At 53.4% G+C, this 22,389-nt stretch overlaps 2 protein-coding genes across 8 annotated transcripts in view; one reads left to right on the top strand and one right to left on the bottom strand.

Moving 5' to 3' along the window:
* Positions 1-10,155, top strand: part of BCL9L (BCL9 like) — a 28,532-nt gene extending 18,377 nt beyond the window's left edge. For 6 of the 7 annotated variants that reach the window (XM_033118976.1, XM_033118973.1, XM_033118975.1 and 3 more), the window contains 5 exons: positions 2,723-2,933; positions 3,196-3,280; positions 3,383-5,675; positions 6,117-6,398; positions 6,834-10,155. In XM_033118976.1, coding sequence (XP_032974867.1) covers positions 2,723-2,933; positions 3,196-3,280; positions 3,383-5,675; positions 6,117-6,398; positions 6,834-7,927 — 3,965 coding nt within the window. In that variant the 3' untranslated portion in view covers positions 7,928-10,155. The remainder of the gene's footprint in view (positions 1-2,722; positions 2,934-3,195; positions 3,281-3,382; positions 5,676-6,116; positions 6,399-6,833) is intronic. The other variant, XM_033118974.1, reaches the window with a different exon arrangement.
* Positions 10,156-10,259: 104 nt separating this feature from the next.
* CXCR5 (C-X-C motif chemokine receptor 5) lies at positions 10,260-21,617 on the bottom strand. Its single transcript, XM_033118981.1, has 2 exons — positions 21,507-21,617; positions 10,260-12,769 (listed from the first exon to the last, which is right to left on the bottom strand). The coding sequence occupies exons 1-2, from the start codon at positions 21,561-21,563 to the stop codon at positions 11,708-11,710; spliced, it is 1,119 nt and encodes a 372-aa protein (XP_032974872.1). The 5' UTR covers positions 21,564-21,617; the 3' UTR covers positions 10,260-11,707.
* Between the last annotated feature and the right edge of the window lie 772 nt (positions 21,618-22,389).

Genomic DNA, 22,389 nt, shown 5'->3' with positions numbered 1-22,389 from the left:
GGCCCCCTCTTCCTAGCGGTGAGTGAACCTTGGGTGGCCTCTCTTGGCTTTGCCACCTTTACCTCCTTCCATGAATTCCCGGCCTATGCTGCCACCTACTGGTCAGTGGAGAGAGGGCATCGAGAGTCTAGCATCACTGGGAGCAGGACAGGTGGTGCTAAGCCTGGGTGTGAGCTGACACTGGCTGTGCCTCTGGTGTCCTTCCCTAACCTCTAATTGAATCCTGGCAAGTACCTAGAGTGCTTCACCAGTACGAAGTGTGGGTGTGAGTGGATGCCCACTCATTCTTTTATTGTTCAGAATTTATTTGGGCCTGATGGGGCCCCCTGCCTTGGAGACACCCATGCAAATTTATTTGGTGCTTTCCCTCAAAGCTTACAGCTGATTGGTGGGGAGAAACAGCTTAATGCATAAGAAGCTAGCCAGAGAATGTTAAATTGTTAACTTGAAGGCCAGGGCTTAGAAGGAAGAAAAAAAAAATATGCTGGCTACTTTGCTACTTTGTGGTATTTAAGCCTTACAACAGCCCTGTGAGGTAGGTGTTATTATGATGCCTATTGTAGAGGAGGAAACAGACTTAACAAATGTTTGTAAAATAAGCAGACCATGTCTATGGAGGTAGTACATGGGATCAAATACTGAAGCTACTGCAGCTGGCTGCGATTTTAAAGGTCATCTGGTCCTAGGTTCCCCCCAGGGGACTGACTGGCAGTTCGTGAGCCCCTGGCTGAACCCATCACTGACAGATGGGAGTGGTCACTATCTCTAAGAACCGACCCCACCCGACCCCATTCACTTTTTTGATGTTAGACTGCACCATTGTAGAAACATTGGAAGACACATGGAAATACAAAGGAGATATTGGTAACATATTATGCCCAATACCAAGGCAACCACTTTTACTATTTTAGTTGTACTGCCATTAGATTCTTTTTTTTTTTTTTCATTTTTATTGAGGAATATTGGGGAACAGTGTGTTTTTCCAGGACCCATCAGCTCCATGTCAAGTCATTGTTTTCAATCTAGTTGTTGGGGGGGGGGGGCGCAGCTCAGCTCCAAGTCAAGTTGTTGTTTTTAGTCTAGTTGTGGAGGACACAGCTCCCTGGCCCATGTGGGAATCGAACTGACGACCCTGGTGTTATGAGCACTCTGCTCTGACCACTGAGCAAACTGGCCGTCCTGCCATTAGATTCTTGAAGAGTTCTTAATGGGCAGGCAATGTAATGTAGAGGTTAACAGCACAGACCCTTCAATCAGACCACGTTGGTTTATATCCCATGTTTCCATGAATTATTTGTGTAAATTGGGAAAAGGGCCTCAGTTTCTTCATGTGTAAAAATATTTACCTCAGGGTTAGTATAAGGAATAAATGAGGAATACATATAACATATTTAGAACAGTGTTAGTTTTTATTATTGTTATTAATGTACTAGAAAGTTCCTTATTGAAATAAATCCTGCCTCCCTCCCCATAACTTGTATCCCCGAGTCCTAGTTCAGTATTCTGAGTACACCTCTCCCTCTTCCCCAGGATAGTCTTCACCCATGGAATTTGGTTCTCAAGTCCTACTCTCCACAAACTTTTGGCTCTGTTATTCTATATAAAGTTGGAGAGACAGGGTCCAGACCAGGGCCCTATGAGGTAGGACTGTTAGAGAAGGTTTATCCAAAGGAGAGGAACTTAACTCTGGGCCTGTGGGAAAGTGGCTGGTGCCCTGGTTCAAGGGAGGCAACTTCATGCAGTTGGCCTTGTACAAACTGAGAGTGCTGTGATTTCCCGTGTGCAGGCTGGGCACTTCGACTTGTTTTTCCTGGCATGGGAATGGGTCCACTCACTCACCTAGACTCATTAATGACCAATTGTAGATCTTTTCTAGGCTGGGACTTAAAATCAAGTTTGTGACTGTGGAACAAAGCTTCTCTTGGTGGCTAGTCCACCCGGGGAGTGCACCTACGATGTCTTCCTTTTCTCTGATTTCCCAGTGATTTTTCAGTTTGTGATTTGGTTCTAAACTCCTATAAAAATATAGAAGTTCTTTGACCTGCCCCCTGTGCAGGGTGGGAGTTAAAAGTGTTTCCATTTTATAGATGAAGAAACTGAGGCTTAGTGGAATGAAGTGTCTTGCTCATAAGGTCACACAGTTAGTGGTGGGGCTAGCATGAAAAACCATTCATTGTTTGAATCATCAATGGGTGCAACCTTTTTGCTTTTTCCTCTCACCTGTCAGTGTGTGTGCACATGTATGCAGACGGTAGCATGAGGGGGCAGAGCTGGGTTAAGAGCAGGCTTGACACTCACTGTCTGTGTCACCCTGGGAGAGTAACTTCATCCCTCTGAGGCTGTTTCCTCATTGGTAAAGTAAAGAGTATGACAGCTTCCTCCTAGGGATGTGGTGGTTACATGGAATCACAGCCGTAATTATCCATCAGAATCCCAGGCACATGGGAGCCTGTTTGTAAGGGTCACACTTTCCCTCTCTCTCTGCTCCACATGGTCCCCACAATTTCCATCCTGGCTAAAGACTCGTCTAGGGTAAGTTAAGTATGGGAACCATGCTAGTGAAAACACCAGATTGTGGCAACAAATGACCCTGTGGGCACCAGCTGTAAAGCAGTGAGCCTCTGTCTCTGGACATCTCTGGTATGGGGCAATGAGGGTGCCAGCTGGTTCTTCCTTCTAAATCTGGGCCGCTTACCCTCTTTCCTTCTCTTCTCTCATGCAGATTGTAATGTAGCAGATCCAGCCATGGCGGCCCCACAGCTGGGTCCTGGCCAAGCCGCCCAACTCCCCCTCAGTGAGAGCAGCGCACCAGGCCCTCCGCATGGGCCCCAGCCAGGCCTTCGGCCTGATGCCCCCGGGGGCGGGGGCGGGGGTGTTCCTGGAAAGACTTCCTCACAGTTCGTGTATGTCTTCACCACCCACCTGGCCAACACGTAAGTGCCTCAGGGCAGACCAATCCTCTCCATTTACCCAGCACCCCTTAGCCTGGAGACCTGAGTGAGTGCCTACAGGGGTCCAAGGTTGGTCAAGTGGAGGGTATGACACCTTCCTCCTAGGGATGTGGTGGTTAGATGGAATCACATTTATAATTTATCCCTCAGAATGCCAGGCACATGGGAGCCTGTTTGTAAGGGTGAGGGCAAGGGCTCACTCCTGCCTACCTCTCTGAGCTATTTGTGCTTGACCCCTCTGCAGGGCTGCAGAGGCGGTGCTGCAGGGTCGGGCCGACTCCATCCTCGCCTACCACCAGCAGAATGTGCCCCGGGCCAAGCTTGACCAGGTGAGTGTGGTACCTGGCCCTGGCTTGGCATATCCATGAAGAGCCAGATTGGCTGGTGGCGTCCCCTTACCTATCTCATGCTCTGCCTTTATCCTCTTGCAGGCCCCCAAAATGCCGCCCACCCCAGAACCACTACCTCTGAGCACACCATCAGCAGGCACCCCACAGGCCCAGCCACCTTCACTGCCGCCACCGCCACCCCCAGCCCCTGGCAGTGTTCCTCCTGCTCTGCCTTCTGAGGGGCCTCCTGAGGACACCAATCAGGACCTGACACCCAACTCAGTGGGAGCTGCCAGCACGGGTGGTGGGACTGGGGGTACCCACCCTAACACCCCTACAGCTGCTACCAACAACAACCCACTGCCTCCTGGAGGAGACCCCAGCAGTGCCCCTGGCCCTGCCCTGCTAGGGGAGGCCGCGCCCACAGGAAATGGGCAGCGGAGCCTGTTGGGCTCAGAGGGCCTGTCCAAGGAGCAGCTGGAGCATCGGGAGCGTTCCCTCCAGACACTTCGAGACATTGAGCGGCTGTTGCTCCGCAGCGGGGAGACTGAGCCCTTCCTCAAGGGACCCCCGGGAGGAGCAGGTGAGGGGGGACCACCAGCACAAGCCCCTTCTGCCCCCCAGCAGCCACCCACGGCCCCTCCCAGTGGGCTGAAGAAGTATGAGGAGCCCTTACAGTCCATGATTTCGCAGACACAGAGCCTAGGGGGCCCCCCGCTGGAGCATGAAGTGCCTGGGCACCCCCCGGGTGGGGACATGGGGCAGCAGATGAACATGATGATGCAGAGGCTGGGCCAGGATAGCCTGACGCCTGAGCAGGTGGCCTGGCGCAAGCTGCAGGAAGAGTACTACGAGGAGAAACGACGGAAAGAGGAGCAGATTGGGCTGCATGGGGGCCGCCCTCTGCAGGACATGATGGGCATGGGGGGCATGATGGTGAGGGGGCCCCCACCTCCCTACCACAGCAAGCCAGGGGATCAGTGGCCACCTGGAATGGGTGCACAGCTGCGGGGGCCCATGGATGTCCAAGATCCCATGCAGCTCCGGGGTGGACCACCTTTCCCCGGCCCCCGTTTCCCAGGCAACCAGATGCAACGGGTGCCTGGGTTTGGGGGCATGCAAGGCATGCCCATGGAGGTGCCCGTGAATGCCATGCAGAGGCCTGTGAGGCCGGGTATGGGCTGGACCGAAGACTTGCCCCCCATTGGGGGACCCAGCAATTTTGCCCAGAACGCTGTGCCCTACCCAGGTGGGCAGAGTGAAGCTGAAAGATTCATGACCCCTCGGGTTCGTGAGGAGCTGCTGCGGCACCAGCTGCTGGAAAAGCGGTCTCTGGGCATGCAGCGCCCCCTGGGCATGGCTGGTGGCAGTGGCCTGGGGCAGGGAGTGGAGATGGAGCGGATGATGCAGGCGCACCGGCAGATGGATCCAGCCATGTTCCCCGGACAGATGGCTGGTGGCGAGGGCCTGGCCGGCACGCCCATGGGCTTGGAGTTTGGCGGAGGCCGGGGCCTCCTGAGCCCCACCATGGGGCAGTCTGCGCTGAGGGAGGTGGACGCCCCCCTGGGGCCCGGCAACCTCAACATGAACATGAATGTGAACATGAACATGAACATGAACCTGAATGTGCAGATGACCCCGCAGCAGCAGATGCTGATGTCGCAGAAGATGCGGAGCCCCGGGGACATGATGGGGCCACAGGGCCTCGGTCCTGAGGACATGGCCCGCGTGCGGGCTCAGAACAGCAGTGGCATGATGAGCGGCCCACAGAAGATGCTGATGCCTTCGCAGTTTCCCACCCAGGGCCAGCAGGGGTTCTCTGGGGGCCAGGGACCCTACCAAGCCCTGCCCCAGGACATGGGCAATACCCAAGACATGTTCAGCCCTGACCAGAGCTCAATGCCCTTAGGCAATGTGGGCACCACTCGACTCAGTCACATGCCTCTGCCCGCTGCATCCAATCCTCCCGGGTCTGTGCATTCAGCCCCAAATCGGGGGCTGGGCAGACGGCCTTCGGACCTCACCATCAGTATTAATCAGATGGCCTCGCCTGGCATGGGGCACCTGAAGTCGCCCACCCTTAGCCAAGTGCACTCACCCCTGGTCACATCGCCCACCGCCAACCTGAAGTCACCCCAGACTCCCTCACAGATGGTGCCCTTGCCTTCGGCCAACCCGTCAGGACCTCTCAAGTCACCCCAGGTCCTCAGCTCCTCTCTCAGTGTCCGTTCGCCCACTGGCTCTCCCAGCAGGCTGAAGTCTCCTTCCATGGCGGTGCCTTCTCCAGGCTGGGTTGCCTCTCCCAAGACAGCCATGCCCAGCCCTGGGGTCCCCCAGAACAAGCAGCCGCCTCTCAACATGAATTCTTCCACTACCTTGGGCAACATGGAGCAAGGTGAGTCAGCTGGGCCAGGCAAGTGGGCACTGGATTCTGAAACTGGGAGTCTCTCAGGTGGTGTGTTCATGCTGGGGCAGGGGAGTGATTTAAGGCACCTACTGGGGCCTAGAGGTGGATGGCTCTGCTTGAGGGGCAGACGTTAGCAGCTGTGTATGGCCTTTCCCAGGAGCACATGTTAATCTCCCAGGCATTTTGAGGGATCTTCCCCACTGCCCAGGGCCCTGAGGCTGCAGAAACTGAAGAAAGATGGACTGTAGTGGTAATGGGGGGCAGGGGGCAGGTCTGTGTTCAGTGAGACATCTCAATAGAGGTAGATGTGCCTGGAGGAGGCAGGTGGAGATTTGGGAGCTGACCTCTCCTGAACCCTCAGTGTGAACAGCCAGATTCATTTCCCCTCCCCAGTCACCCCCTGGTCTTTCTATCTCCCCACTTCTGTAGGTGCCCTCCCGCCCAGCGGTCCCCGGAGCAGCTCCTCAGCGCCTCCCGCCAACCCCCCCAGCGGCCTCATGAACCCCAGCCTGCCCTTCACTTCCTCCCCAGACCCCACGCCCTCCCAGAACCCTCTGTCACTGATGATGTCCCAGATGTCTAAGTACGCCATGCCCAGCTCCACCCCGCTCTACCACAATGCCATCAAGACCATCGCCACCTCAGAGGACGAGCTGCTGCCCGACCGGCCCCTGCTTCCCCCGCCACCACCTCCGCAGGGCTCCGGGCCAGGTGCGGGAACAGGAAGGGGGCCACAGGGAGAAGAGCTGGTGTTGGCGCTGGGGGTGGGGAGAGAGGGCATGGCCAGCAATGGCCCCTGTGGTCATGCTGGCTTTTATGTGCTTTCAGAGGGCCCTGGGAGTGGGGGTGTGATGTCCTGGCACACAGTTCCCACTCGAGTAGTCATTTAGTGAAACCAAGCCCAGAGCACTTGAGTGGTCTTTCCAGCATCCAGTGGTGAGTCCGTGGCAAACTGGGCCAGAACCTGGGTCTCTTGGCTTTTAACCTAAATGCCTCAAGTCCCTTCCCGCCCAGCCAGGGCAGGCCAATGTTGAAAGTCCTCACCCCTGGCACCAGTCTGACTGGGGTGTGGGGGAGGACTGAGTTCAGCACCCTCCCCCAGCTGGGTGCACATAGTTCCTCACCCCCTTTTCTCTTTCCCTATAGGGATCAGCAATAACCAGCCCAACCAGATGCACCTGAACTCAGCTGCTGCCCAGAGCCCCATGGGCATGAACCTGCCAGGCCAACAGCCCCTGTCCCATGAGCCTCCACCTACCATGTTGCCCTCCCCCACCCCTCTGGGTTCCAACATTCCACTACACCCTAATGCTCAGGGGACAGGAGGACCCCCGCAAAACTCCATGATGATGGCTCCAGGGGGCCCAGACTCTCTGAATGCCCCCTGTGGCGCTGTGCCTAGCTCATCCCAGATGATGCCCTTCCCCCCTCGGCTGCAGCAGCCCCATGGTGCCATGGCCCCCAGTGGGGGTGGGGGTGGGGGGCCTGGCCTGCAGCCGCACTACCCTTCAGGCATGCCCCTGCCCCCAGAGGACCTACCCAGCCAGCCACCCGGCCCCATGCCCCCACAGCAGCACCTGATGGGCAAAGGCATGGCTGGGCGTATGGGCGACGCATACCCCCCAGGTGTGCTCCCGGGGGTGGCATCAGTGCTGAACGACCCTGAGCTGAGTGAGGTGATCCGGCCCACCCCGACGGGGATCCCTGAGTTCGACTTGTCAAGGATCATCCCCTCTGAGAAGCCAAGCAGCACCCTCCAGTACTTCCCCAAGAGTGAGAACCAGCCCCCCAAAGCCCAGCCCCCCAATCTGCATCTCATGAACCTGCAGAACATGATGGCGGAACAGACCCCCTCACGGCCCTCCAACCTCCCAGGCCAGCAGGGCATCCAGCGGGGGCTCAACATGTCCATGTGCCACCCCGGACAGATGTCCTTGCTGGGCAGGACAGGTGCGCCCCCACAGCAGGGCATGGTGCCCCACGGCCTGCACCAGGGGGTCATGTCCCCTCCACAAGGCCTCATGACCCAGCAGAATTTCATGCTGATGAAGCAACGGGGTGTGGGGGGTGAGGTCTACAGCCAGCCCCCCCACATGCTCTCTCCACAGGGTCCCCTCATGGGCCCTCCACCCCAGCAGAACCTCATGGTGTCCCACCCCCTGCGGCAGCGCAGTGTGTCTCTGGACAGCCAGATGGGCTACCTCCCTGCACCGGGCAGCATGGCCAACCTGCCCTTCTAGCACTCCCTGTTGAGGGGGCTGGAGCTGGGGCAATATTGCAAATATGATAACCTGAAAAAAGTTTCTTCCCCTCCAGTGTTGGGATGGCCTGGGTCAAAGGGTGGGGTGGAGGGCATGGGCGGGGGCTTGTGTGAGGAGTGGCATTTGTGCAAACCAGATGTGCTGGCAGTGGGGAGTGGCAGAGTGGGGTGGGGGACATCGGATTGGGGTTTGTTCCATTTCGGCCACCAGGGCTTCCCCTTCCCCACTTCTCTCAAGTTCTGTGGAGCCTGTTTTCTCTCTGTCTCTACCCACCCTTGTTCAGCTATGCTGTAGGAGTCCTTTATCAAATCCTTGGGGAGAGAGGAGAGGTGAACTGTCCCCTCTCTATCTCTTTCTGCTGCTATCTTCATTGCTCCAGCTTCACTTGCCTCCTCTTGGTTTCTCTGCTCCCACCCAGTTCTGTCTTCCTGCCTCTTTTCCTCTCCCTGCTGATGTGGCTGATCCCCTTTCCCACCTCTCCCTGCAGGCAGCTGGCCAGGTGGGCAGGTGCCAGCCGTAGCTGTAAATAGAGCGCTGCACTTTTGTGCCCGTTTGTGTGTGTGCTGTATTTCTGTGTTTTGATAGAAGTCACACAACAACAAAAAGGATAAAAGAAACCCTTCCCCCCTTCAAATCATTGCCCCTTCCATTCCCCTGGACCCAGGGACGTGCAGTCTGACACACCTATCCACTGTTTGTAGTGTCTCTGTGTCCATAAAGGATACCATTCCTGTCCTCTCCCCAAATGGTGAAATCACATAGATACGCCCACCTAAACTGAGGTCAGACCACCTAGGATTCCACCTGGTGAGCCCTGGCAGGGCTGAGACCCACCCCAGGGTGGCAGCCTGACTGCCGCTGAGTGATCCAGGAGAACCTGTGTTCGTGCATCCATGTTTGCCCCACGCAGTGACATGGGCTCCTGGCTTCCAGGTTGTGGATGTCTGGTGTCCTCTGCTGCTACATCTTAGCCAGAACTTGAAGCCCTTGGTTCTCAGCCTGGGATGAAGGAAAGGAGAAAGGCGGAGGCTGTGTGCCCTTGAGTGGAGCCTTGGAGGGGGGCGTGGTTGCCCAGATGGTCTTGTGCCAGCTGCAGTCGCCCCGGGCCAGGTAAATGCCAGGGCCCTCCCTGACTCTTCCAGAGGCTGTCACCTACTTCTGTCCCCAAAGGAGGAGGGAAAAGGGTTTGGCCCAGCCTGCCTTCCTCCAGCCTCCGTGCCCTGAGGATGGATTAGAGAAAAAGTGTTGGACAGGGAGTAGGGGAGCATTCTGCTGCTTTCTCTTGCCCATTTACCGGCAAGGCCTCTCTGCCCAGGGCTTGGGGCTCTGTGCCCACCCAGGCACAGTCACTGCCTTCCCCTCAGTCCCAAAGACCTCCCCCCCCACCTCTGGTCAGAGCTGAAGCCATACATGACTGGGTGTTTTGCCCCTCTTGGCCCCAGGAGTAAAACACTTCTCCTTTTCTCACTTCCTTTCCAGCCTTGTGAGGTGGCAAGGCAGTTCCCTGGCTGAGGCTTATTTGTACCGTGTCCCCAGGGCCAGAGGCCATTTCTAGATAAGGTGTCTTCTGCCATGGCCCCCCGTCTCCAGCCTTCCTGACCTGCAGGGCCTAGTTTCGCATTGGCAGCTGTGACACAAAAGGAATTTGCCCTCACTTCTCCCAGACTGGTGCTGTCCTCAGTCCACCGTCAGCCAGGTCAAGCGCTTCCTCGGGCTGGCTACAGGCTCCTGCCTCCCCCAGCACTTCCCAGGGGCCAGAGCCCAGGCCTTTGTGTCCAGGGGCCACTTACGCTTCAGCCAGGCACTTTGCCAGCCCTGCCTCAACCTGGGCCCTGTTCCCGTGAGCCCCCTTCCTTGACCCAAGACTCCTCAAACTGATTCCTGCCTGGAGGGAGAGGGGTCAGACTGCAAAGGGCCCAGTGCTCTCCCCGTTCTCCTCCCACTTCCCCCATCAGATTAGCTTTTCAAGGTGAACCACACAGGCCAGCCTACTTCCCTCCATCCATGGCCATACCCCAGCCATTTTGTACCATTATATAAATATACATATATAAATATATAAATACAATATGTGAAGACATCCTCTTGGTTTTTATTTTGAAACAATTTTTAGGCTTGTTCCGGGGGTCTCTGTGCTGCCTGTACTGTATTGACCTGTTTTATAGGTGCCTTTTTATTAAAAAGAAAATTAAAAATCCAACCTTTTGCCTTTTTGCTTCTGTCTCTGGCTCCTCCACTGCCCAGCTTCTTGTTGGATGCTAGGAGAAAAAAAGGGGACCCCAGGGTTCTGTGAAGACAGTGCCCTGGGTCAACAGCTCTGACTTCCCTCCTGGGAGCCTCCTAGGGAGAGTGGCTGATTGGCTTGAGTGGCAGTGGGCAACCCAGATTTGCCCTCAACAAGTGCAGGGGTCCCTGCTGTTCCACTCCAACCAGACCAAAGTCTGGGCAGAGGGAAGGAGAACCTCCCCCCAGGGCAGGCTGGCCCGTGGGTGGGTGGGGAGCTAGCGTGGAGCAGCTTCCCCTGGTTCCATCTGAGTAGTATCCTCTCTAGGGCAGGGCTCCGCTTCCTGAGGCCTGGGGACTTCCCTGCCCAGGCCTGCTTCTCACACTGTCCAGCCTAAGGGGATGCTGCAGGTAGCTCTTGTTGAGGCCCAGAGAGACAGTGTGCCCTGGGCTTCGCCTCCAGGCAGGGGCTGGATGAGATGGTCCCCAGAGGCCCCTTTCTGTCTTGCTCCTTAGGGGGTCTACATATTTGTTCTGACTCTTAGCTAAGTGCTTCCTCTGTTGTGGTTGGGACCCCTCTGCTGCCTGAGGAGTTTCCCCTGGCTGTGTAGCTTATGGGGAGGCGACAGGGAAGAACAAGTCTGCCTCCTAACCCATCAGTGCCCAGAACCACCAGGGTCCTGGATCCAGCCACCCCTGGCCAGCCCTGGGAGCTCTCCACTCTGGGCAGAGAAGATGGCTGGCTTTGGTTTGTACTTAAACCTCCTCTTTTATTTCCCTGGTTGAGTTCCTCTCTTCTTGCTCAGCCTTAGTTTTTCCCTAGGACACTGGCTGGTCTCTGAGGGTGCATGGAGTCCACCCTCCGTCTGCAGACCTTCCAGGGCCCCATGACACAGAGCTGGCCCAGCACCATTTTGTTCAGAGCCGGGCAGCTACCTGGACTGGGTCAGTCTGAGCTTCCTGCTTGGTCAAGATGCTGCAGGGCTGGTGGCCTGGCAGAATCTCTGTGTTGGTTAGGGATTGAAACCTGTTAAGGCCATTCTCTGCTGCCAGCTGGCCTTTCTTCAGCCTTGATCTCCATCCATCCCCTGGTGTTCAGCTTCTAGCTTTTTTGGCAGGTGGGGTAGGAGGAGAGGTGGGTAGTTGTGGAAGACAGTGGCCCATAAGATGATGGAGTGTGAGTTCTGAGAGGGGAATGGCTTTCCATATTGGCAAGGACGGAAATAGTTTCTTCAGCTTTGGATGGTTAAGATGAGAGAAAGTGTGGTCCTCTCAGCCCAGGGTGATGCAGATGGGCATGGGTATCGTTTGCTTTCCTGTGGGCTGCTTTCGCCTCCCTGGGCTCTATCTAGCCTAGCCCTGAGGGTGGGAGGAGAAGAGCTGGCAGGGATGTCCCGGAGAGAAAGCTTGGTTCATCTTGCTGTCCCATTTGAGGACACGAACCACAGTAAGCTCTTAGGATCCCAGCTCCTATTGGAAGGGGTTCCAGCATCAGTGTATCCCCCAAGGAAGGCAGAAACAAAGGGAGGCTGGGACCTAGAAGGTGGTGAGGGAAGTGGCATTCTCTGACTCAGAGAGACTGTTCTTGCGCCAACTAGGGAAGAACTGGCAAAGGGAAGCAGGGCCGGCACAGCCCAGCTTGGTCAGAATCCGTGACAGGTCACTACGGAACTTCACTCCGGCGAAAGTGTAGAGCATGGGATTGAGGCAGCAGTGGGCCAGGCCCAGGAATTCACTCAGGGTGATGGCCACAGAGAGATAGCCATTCAGCTCACAGCTATTGCCAATGGCTTTCAGCCTGGACAGTGTGTCCAGGAAAATGACGATGTGGTAGGGTGACCAGCAGAGAAAGAAGACACTCGTCACCAGGATGGCCACCCTGACTGCCTTCTGCCGCTGAGGGCGCCTCTGGGCCTGGCACAGCCTGTGCACCACCCCTACGTAGCAGCAGCCCATCACCAGCATTGGCAGCAGGAATCCTCCGAAATGGTAGAGGAAGCGGGAGGTAAACCAGGCATTGGTTTCGGCTTGGTTTTCTTGGGAAAAGGTGCAGCGTGGCAGAGAGTCATTGTGATGGGGTTGGCTGACTTTGGCGAAGAGGATCTCTGGCAAGGCGAAGAAGAAGCCTGCCAGCCAGATGACCGCACAGGTAATGTGGATGGAGAGCAGGCGGCGGTGTCGGTAGGCGTGGACAGCGTGGACTATGGCCAGGTAGCGGTCCACAGCGATGCAGGCCAGGAGTAGGCTGCTGCAGTAGAAGTTGATCTTGTGCAGAGTAATCACAGTTTTGCAGAGGAAGGTGCCTAGGACCCAGCCCACAGAGCCCTCAGCCACAGCAAAGGGCAGGATGAAGACCAATAGGAGGTCAGCCACCGCCAGGTGGAACAGGAAGGTCTCCGTGGAGCTGCGTGTCTGCCGGTGCCGCTCCAGGATGACCAGCACCAGGATGTTGCCCATCATGCCCAGGAGGAAGATGAGGCCATAGGCCACGGGCATGAACACGGCCTTGAAGGAGGTGAGGAGGGGTCCTTCGACTGTGGAGCAGATGTGGTTTTCCACCGGGGAGGTCTCCGTGCTGTCGCTGTAGTTACCCAACTCCTTGTAGGGCAGGGCAAAAAGACAGGGGGTCAGAGAACTGAGGACTCATCTTTCTTCTCGGGGAGGGACCCTGATTCCCTTGTAGATTTTTCCTGTCCCTCAGGCTAATTGATTTTGTCCCTGCACTCCCTATATGTCTCACTGACCAAATCCCAATTCCCAAATCACTTTGCCTTTTCCAAGTTCAATTTTCGTCTAAAAGGGACTAATTCCTCACAAGAAAGTGATGAAGATAAAAGAAGATATATGGTGTGGACATGCTTCACAAACTCTGAAGGGCTGTGCACCTGTAAGTTACTCTGTGTTTATATGTCCTCAAGTATGGAAGGCTGTAGGCTCAGGGGCTGGACTCAGGACCTCAGTTTGGGAATGGCTCTAGTTGCGACAAGGAGACATCTGTTCCAATTCTAAACAGAACAGTGGATACTAAAACCTAGGATCCCGCTGATGGGGTGGGTGCTGATGTGTCCTGTTGGCTTCCTCTTTATTTGTCCCCCATTCCTGTCTGTCTTCATTATAAACGAAATTGTAGTAATGGCCTCCTGTTTCATTTCATCCGCACAACAGGCTCAAGGTATGTAATATCCCTATTTTACCAATGTGTCTCGCTAAAGACCAGCTCTATTTGAATCCGCTTGATCCCACTGCAGAGTGAATCCTTCCCCCACGAGGCAGCAGTGCCTGCCCTTCACTAGCACAGTCCCTGCTCTGCTCCCTTCTCTGCTGACGGCAAGAAGAGCTTCAGAAGCAGAAAGCCCAGAGGCACAGGAGAGAGGCAGAAGGAAGGCACAGTGGGGAGGGAGGGAGCCTGTTCCAAGTGAAGGGGATGTGCCCACCCTGCCTCCGGAAACTCCCTTCTCCCCCTCTACCTCCTCCCCCCAGCACTCAGGTTGTTTACCCAGCTAACCACAAAGGAAGACATGCTGCATGTTTTCATACCTTTCACTCACAGCTGTTGCCCTGCACCTGCTCTTCCTCACTTCCCAGCTCTGTTCTTCCCACCCCTCCCTAACCAGGCCCCTCCCTTAACCAGACCCTTCCCCACGGCATCTCAAAACCAATTATAACCAACTAATGTGGGTTCAAAAAGACATTTCTATAACCCATGAGCCCAGGGAGGGAAGAATGGGAGAGGGTACTCTGCACCATGGCTCTGGGTCGTCTCATGCTTCCCTCCTTCCATGACAGTGCGGGTCCCACACAAGCAGGGGTGGTTGCACTGGCACTCAGGACCCTCAGCTGTGAGTCCATACACTCACTGTCAGTGGCAGACAGACCCATTCCCCAACTTGGTTTTTCCTTCTGGTCCCTGGGGTATGTGAAGGGGGTGATGGGACACATTAGTACAATGGCAGAGACATCTGCCAACCCTCCACCCCAGCAGCCCTCTGCCATCACCTCAGTCCAGCCCTTCTTCACTAATGCTCGAGACTACCACCTCTCCGTGGGTCTCCACTCTTGTCCGTCTCCTATGCAGAGAGGACAGATGAGCTTTCCAACCCACAAATCCATCACGTTGGTGTCCCTGCAGAAAGTCCTTTATCGGTTCCCGATTTACCTCCAAACAATGGTTTTTCTTTTCTTTTGTCTTTATCTTTCCCCCCCAATTTCACATTGACTAGCAATGCCAATTATAAGAAAAAGTCACATTTGTGAGAAAGTTCATCAGTAGAAGACTGGGGTGAGCCAACTTCAGCGCATTCACAAGATAGAATACAAGGCAGTGCTCAGAAGGAAATGAGGGTCACCTACATGTTCTCTCAGGGAAGGAGGTGTAACCCACATTGCTCAATTTTGGAACCAAGTGCAGGGCATCCCTGCAGCATGATTCTATGGATTTCTTTCACTAGGGCTGGGGCAGGAGAGGGCTAGTCAGGCTCCAGTCTCCCATCTTTGCCTTTAAACCAGAGATCTCTACTCTCCGTCTTACGTGGTATTTCACACAAAAGCTTTTGCTTAAGAAAATGATTCTACTTTGTTTTGAAAACCCTGGACTTGCAGGGTGAGGTCTAAATGCCCCCAAAATGCCTTTAAATCTCTACAAAATGTATATTCCTCCGACCTTTCAAACGTCATCCCTATTTTACCTACTTTATGGCTTCAGGCACCCTATCTTTCAGGCTCATCATTCCACTGGCTGCCCACCCCCATCACCCTAGCACATTCGGGTCTCAAAAAACTTTGCTCAAACTCTTCCTTTTGCAGAGCAGTCTTTCCTAAATTTGCTTACCTAATTCCTATGCTTCCTTCAAGGCCCCACTCAGTAACACCCGCCTACATACTTCCTAGCTCTTCAACTTGGAATCACATTCTCTCTTTTTGCATTACGTGTGCCTTTATTACAGCACTCAGAGTTGGGATGTCTATTTCCTCACTAGATGGCAAGTTCCTGGAGGCAGGCCTTCTGCGTCCTCCTTCAATGCCATGTGTTTTACACACAACGGACATGCAACAGATGTGTGCTGGTTTGCTCTCAGAGCAGTTTCCCAGAGAAGGCCAGGCAGGGGCCCTTGTATTCTAGGACTTTAGGCAAGTCTCTCTTTGTGCCTCAGTGGACACTCAGACACTCCTTTTTACCCTTCTTCAGTTCCTCCCAATGCCCTTGATAGCTTAGCACCTATTTTGGGTTCTCTCTCTGTATTGGGAGCTATTTCCATTATCATCACTGAGTATAACCATTTGACTCATACTGGAATTCAGCAGGAGTTAAAGGGGAAAACAGTGAGATGAGCAGTCTTCATGCAGAACAAAGCAATTCCGAAGGAGGAGAGATGCAGGGCTTGGGGTAGTCAGTGGGGCCGGGCTCCACCTACCTTGGCAGTGGTGGGAAACTGGCTGTGCCAGGAGGGCTTAGCCTGTCTGGCCAGAGGCCCTTAATGAGAAACACTCAAGTCTTTACTCTCTAAAGCATCCAGGTTGATTGGCTTATTTCTCATTTAAAGTCCATACAGCTCGATATGTCCCCAGGACCTGAGCCCTCATCTCCTGAAAACCCAGGTTTAGAGGAGGGTTGGGAGAAGGGGTGCTGTGTCTTCCTCCTTGTCAAGAGGTATTTGTTTGGCAAAGTGCAGAGAGGGGAAGAAGAGAGAAAGCTGTTCTGAGGGGTGCTGGGAGTTGGCAGTACATCTCGGTAGGAGGTGTCAAACAGACATTTTGGGGGCTTGGGAGTGGCACGTGTTAAAGCCACTTCCCATACCCAGGGGATCAGGCTCCCCTACCCTTCTCCAAACCAAGCAAGGTTGGCTGTGGCCTGGTGGGAGGTGAAGAATCAGGAGTTCTGAATACCATAAGGAGTTGGGTACAGAAGGGCGCTCTCCAAGCTTCATGTCCAGAGGGAACACAATGCGGGCAGTGTGGCTGAACGGTAACCGAAAGCTGTGCGCTCACGCACACGCACACTCTGACAGCAGCATGTACTCTGTATAGACACAGATGTGCCCAGTCGAGGCCATGACAGTGTGTGGCACAGGCAGGTCCCAGTAGACCACAGCCTACACAGAGGCCAAGGACCCATGCACCAAAGAAGGCAAGAAAACATGATGACCAGGATGAAGCTGAGTACAGAGCCAGGAATATAGGTGGGAAATTGCTGTGAGCACTGAGGATGGGGCAGAAAAGGGGCTAGAACAGTGTGTGTTCTGGTTTTGAGGGGCCAGGAGAAGGGAGGGTGGGGGGAAGAGATGGAAGTGCTGGTGTGGTGGGATTACAGATGGTACTGTTCTCCGTCCTTCCAATCCTCCCGCTGCCCTTCCCTTCTTTCTTTCCTCGGGAGCCACTGTAGGACCCAGGCCCCTCCCTGTATAATTAAAGTCTCCAAGCCTCATCTGATTCCAAATAATAAGATGGCCTCACTGCCCCGCACTGGCCAGTGTGAAGCTCAGCAAACATTTCTGACTGGGATTATGTGTCAGCAAGGTGGGGCGGGGGTTTCTGTCCTAGGTCCTTTCCTCTTACACTCTCTGCCCTGTCCTGGATGACATGGCTGGAGGACACTTTTGGATAATGCAGAGTTCTCTGCAATCTGGAACTATGAGCTCAAACTGGCCAGTTGGAATTGATAGGAGAAAATATAGAGAGCTAGACTCAGGTTTAAAGCTTCAACTGTCCAGGGACGAGTTAGGGAAGATCTGGCTTGACAACAGACAGTTGATGAGAAAAAGACCTGACAGTTTTTTGACTGCAAGCTTAAGATGAGTCAACTGGGTCATGTGGCTACCAGATGTGCTACTGTTATCTTACTCTAGGTGAACAGAAGCCCATGGGTGGGCATCTGGCACCAACCCCGTTTGTTTGGTCTGGACAAGGCTGATCAGTTTGCTGAGGGGCCTGGGAATTCCAGCCTGATAGGACGTTTCCAGGTACCAAGGTAGAGAGTCTGGGGAAGAGAAGACTTGAGTCCTGGAAAACTGTCTTCTTTAAGGATTGGCAAGAGCCCCCATAGGCAAGAGGGATGGCTGGGCTTATTGTGTATGGTTCTAGAGGGTAGACCAGAAGAAATGAGCAGAGGTTAGGGTTGCGGGTGTTTCAGTTGGAGGAGAAAGAAACTTCTAACAGGCAGAACTGTCCAACAATGGGTTGGGGCCCGTGGGAGGAAGAGGAATGTTTGAGCCCCAATGTGTGGGAAGGGAGTCCTACCCTAGAAAGGAGGGTGGGCCATGCTCTCAAACTCCCCCCACTCTCAGTTCCCAGATGCTCAGGTTCTCTGGCTGCCCTCAGCATGAGCTTCATGTAGCTCAACACCTGGGTGGGAGCCATTTACTTCTTTCACCTGTCTGTCCTGCAGCCAGTGAATGCCCTAGCCTGACTTTGCTACTCATCCCTGAGGAGAGAGGCAGGGCTGCTGAGTGCATGGTTCATCCAGGCTGAACCCCAAGACTCCCGGAACCTGAGTCATACTGGCTGCAAGAGGCATCTGCACACAGATGCAGCTCATCACTCTGGCCATAGGGAGCACATAAGGGCTCCAGCTCCTTTCATGTCCCTGTCTGGATATTCCCAGCCAAGGGTCAAGAGCTGTGAGTTGGACCAGCTTGGACATCTCTCTCATTCTGCCCTTCAGTGGTTTAAGGGGTTCAGGGTTCTAGAGGAATGAGACTGGGCTAAGGGTGAGGGTAAAATTCTGTATCCCTTAGCTCACTCTTCCTTTGGAGGACCACACTCCCAAAAGACCATCTGAGACTCTGGTTTGCCATTTGTCAAATTTTCCCTTTTCCCTGCCCCTTCCCTTCGGGAGTGAGTGTGCCAAGCTCCTCTTCCATTTCTACCCAAGGGTTTTAGCTATTAGAAATATGGTACTACTTTGGATGTGGTTCTGGGGGGAAACTTTAAACTACCGCAACCCCTGCACTGAGTGTTTAGGATTAAGGGGGTACTCCTTGGCGCTCCAAGTCAGTTTGCACTGTGGGGACAGAGTCACACGGTCGGAAGGACAGGTAGATGTCTCCTAGGTGTGTACAGTGATCTCTTGAAACCATCACTTGGGTCACTGCTGATTGAGATATTTTGTCCCATGATTTCTGAAAGAATGTTCATTCTTGTGTTCTGATTCTCAGTGTCAAATCCATGGCCACTTTTTATGTCACTGTGCCAGAGTGGACCAGCCAGTCTGTGTCCTCAAGGAAGGCAAGAGTTCCTGATGGAGACTATGGTGCGCCTGGGCCCAGATTTGCCCCAATGCCGGCCCCTCCCCAGGCTGGCCCTGGGGGGATCTTCCTCATTTCTGATACCTCCAATCACATCCAGGTGGTGCCTACTCCACCAGGGTTCTTCTGGGACTTTTGGCCTGGTTGGGGGGCATCCTACCCTCCCCCAAGATAAAGCCCAGAAGTGCCTGGGCTGGTTTTGGTTCCTCTTCTTCACACCAGCTTGATGAAATGAGATGACACATGTGGATTGGCTTTGTAGCCTGTGATTCTCTTATCACACTGAAGTCATAATTTAGGGAGGCCATGACCAGGGAGGGATCAGGGGAAGCCAGGCCCTGGGGCTGGACCCTTTATAGCAGCTTCCCCTCTTGGCTGGTATGCAGTGTCGGGCTGGAGTTTATGACTGGCCCTTCCCCATATGTGCCCCAACCCCTGGTTCTACCCAGAGGAGGCTCCACGCTCTCAGATCAAGGTTCCTATGGACAGAGGCTTTTCTAGGTCTGCCTGCATATGCATTTTCAGCAGGATGGGTCCCTGGCATGCACACCCCAGGGACCTGGCTCCTTGTTTCTTATACTTAGTCATCTAGTTGTTTTTCTGTTTGGATCCTTCACTCATGGGAATTGTAGTACACCTTAAGAAAATGGACATTTTGAACAGCTAGAATTGGTTTTAGAATTCAAGAGGAGAAAGCAAAAACAGGATGACTAACATTTGACTTATGGCCAAGAGCCCCCAGTTCTTAACCCAACACTAGAGTATAGAACCCAGTGTTCCAGGAAAGTGAACAAATACATGGTTTGTACAAGGACAGGGAGGGGACTAGGAAGCAAAAAGAAGAGAAGCTAGATTAACTGCAGAGAGAAATGGGGAACTAAGACCTTTAATGCACCACAAATCAGTAACTACAGGCTGAGAAACTACACGCAAGACGCTTCTGCTGCTCTGCTGCCCCAGCCCAGGCCCTGTCAGGGAGAACATCAAAACTGCTCAAGGCCCTGCTGTGAGTGGCTGGGGGTGGAAGGAAAGGGTCTGTGCTTGTGAGGGGCAACGACCTTAGGTAGAGAGTGTATAGGAGGTAAGTAAAGGTGGGACGAGGCACTGAGAGCTGGTTGAAGAAGAGCCCCAGAGCCCAGATGGTCCCAGGACTCTTGGACTCCAGGATAGACCCTGATTGAGGGAGTTCAGGCCCAGTGGGATGCCTGGTCCAAGACCACTCATTTGAGGTATGACTTGAAGAAAGTCACCAGGTCTTTCTCCCTGGGCTGTAGGTTTTCTTTGATATATGGGACATATCCTGCTGTCTCCCTGCCCCCAGCCACACCTGTCTCTAGTAGGTCACGCAGTGGAGTGAGACGCGCAGTTAGGGGAAACTCTTGAGGTTTCTCAGAAGCCAGGACCAGCCAGGTCTGGGGTAGGTTACTATGGTATCCAACTGGGTCAGGGCTCGTGGTCAGCTTGAAGCTGCTGGCAGAAGAAGACACCCAATATCCTAAACAGGCAAGCCCAGGGGCCAGGAGTGGGGGCCAAGGTGGGAGCACATTGCCTTGTCAGGGAAGTGGGGTTTTAGTTTGATCTGGGGTATTACCCAGACTCTGTTATTAGACTCATGGCCAGCTTCATGGGCGTTCAACCTGCGCAGTCACAAAGGGCCCTGTACTTGGAAGAGCCCCACGCTTGGTTTAGTGCTCAGCTGTTGCGATCATGAAATTCTTAATAACTTTTAAACAAGACACCCTGAATTTTCATTTTGCATTGGGCCTCACAAATTATGCAGCAGGTCTGATTAGATTGATGGTTATGGCTCTGCTTTTATCTGGGGATTGGATATAAGAGGTCAGACTTTGGGTAATTAGCCCTTCTCCTCACCTTCTTCTCCCCATGTTCTACTTATACTTCCAGGCCTTAAGATCTGGGAAAGTGAGAGGCAGACTTTTCCAGGCAAGTCTGGGAACACAGTTAATGGAGTTACAGTATAGACTCCAGCCTGGGGAGCTAGAGGGAGTCGGAGAACATCTCAGGGTGAGTTGAAAGTCAGGTGATCTGGTGGCTATAGGAGGAAGGGTTTGGATCCTTCATGATCCAGCCCAGAGTGCAGCTCAGAGACTGGTCCTTTCTCTAGAAGTACCATTGGCCACAGGAGAAAGGGAGAAAGGGAGAAAAGGCCACAAAGAAGTTTCTGGAATAGCCTTAAAAGAGTCCTCTTCTGCCTACCAACAGGAGCCCTTGTTGAGCTGCTCCCCACACACATCCTTTGGGAGCCCAGGGACAACTGAACCAACTGAACCACTCTACTTCATGGGAGAGACTTGGGTGGGGGGCAGAGTGTTGCTGGGGACCATTTTCTAAGCCCACCCAAGAATACCTTTTCTTTAGAAATTCCAGGCATTTGAGGGAGGCTACAACATGTTCTAATACATCCTTAGGTTTAACACAGAGTTCACTCACCGACTTGGCATCCGTTGCCCCCTGACTCTGGCCTACTGGGGTCCCCTCCCGTGCTGATCACTTGGTCTCACACTTTCTCAGTTTAGCATATAATCATTATCTGTTGGCTTCTGGTGAGTGATTTTTTTTTTTCTTCTTGGCTAGACCATGAGCCAAATTTGACGGCCAAGACCCGTTCCTCAACTTCTCCATCGAGCACAGAGTACAGTGTCCCGATGATATAACGATAGAGCAAGAGATGAATAAGTATACATTGATGGGCCGACTAGTAATGACAGCCTCCTGACATTAAGAAAAACTCCAAAGGACTTTCCCGTGTAGCCCCTTAGTCCAGCCCTAAGAGATAAGGAGAGAATGTAGAGGCTAAGTGACTGGTTTCAGGTCACATATCAAGTCAGGGAGGGTGCAGGGCCTGAACCCGTACTTCCAATCCCCTCTAAAGGATGTCTATTTAAGGCAGCAGTTCTGTTTATCTGCTTCCTCCATGGAATGGGAAATAAAATCTTAAAAGGCAGGTGCCAATGGGTCTGTCTGGATTCTGCCGATCCAGCTATTCCCTCTTCCTCGGGCCCTGGGCACAAGATATTTAGCATTCCAAGTATCACTAAGTATCCTGGGTGATCATACGCTATGTCCCTACTTACCAGGTCCTCCAGGTTGTCGTTTATGAAGTCCATGTCCAGGGCTAAGGGGTAGTTCATAGCTGTAGCTGTGTGTCCCCAGGTCACTCACTGTCTGATGTTTAGAGACTCGCCTGGTACCTATAGAGAGGTGGCAGCCGTCAGCTGCAAATTTAAACAAATGAGCTGCGCGCTGTCTCCTGGGGCTGCGTAGGATTCGCTGCCTTCCTCACAACTCATCACTTTTTTTTTTTCCACTGGGTCTTTTCTGTTTTTTTGAAGAAAAAGGGAAAATCCCCATAGCCTCAGTGCTAGTCAAGCATTTCAGCTTCTTTCCTGGCAATAGTTGTCTCTTTGGGGGCTTGTGACTGGTTTAAAGGCTGTCCTCCACTTCTCCTCCCTATACCTCCATCAGCCTTCCAATAAGGGAGTAGTACCTTATAATGAAAACCACAGCAGTCAGTGGGGGTGATGAGGGAAACTCCACATAGAAAGGGAACAGAAGGAGAGACCTTCCAGGACCATTCCTCCAAGCCATCTCCAAACCTTCATATTTCTCTCCAGTAGGGTGACCAATCATCCATTTTGCCTAGGACAAGAGGGCCCTTGTCCCAGGAAACCCCTCAGTCCCAGCCAAACTGGGACACTACTTACTACCATCTTTTTGCCCTGGCTGGGGCAAAATCCCTTCCCTTTTTAGCTCAAGTTCAGAAGAAATAGGTTAGAAATTTTCAAAGGGAACAACACTAAAACATTACTGGAAGACAAAAATGAAATTACCCAAATTACCAAGTCTCATAACATAAACAGTTGCAGTCATTTTCTGACTCAAAAATAATGATGTTCTAGCTACAAATTAACTTGGTTAGCATGTACATTATTAGCATCATAGACTGACTACTCAGCT

The sequence above is a fragment of the Rhinolophus ferrumequinum genome, chromosome 11, assembly GCF_004115265.2.
Source record: "Rhinolophus ferrumequinum isolate MPI-CBG mRhiFer1 chromosome 11, mRhiFer1_v1.p, whole genome shotgun sequence".
In the NCBI taxonomy this organism is placed as follows: Eukaryota; Metazoa; Chordata; class Mammalia; order Chiroptera; family Rhinolophidae; genus Rhinolophus; species Rhinolophus ferrumequinum.
The sequence above is the reverse complement of the archived record's forward strand: the minus strand, read 5'-3'. Positions and strand labels throughout refer to the sequence as shown.

Bases quoted from the DNA above. Each gene is read 5' to 3' on its own strand.
- CXCR5 (XM_033118981.1), bottom strand. From the start codon at position 21,563: ATGAACTACCCCTTAGCCCTGGACATGGACTTCATAAACGACAACCTG. The intron at 12,770-21,506 runs GTAAGTAGGGAC...CTGCCCTACAAG, and splicing joins ACGACAACCTGGAGGACCTG to GAGTTGGGTAACTACAGCGA.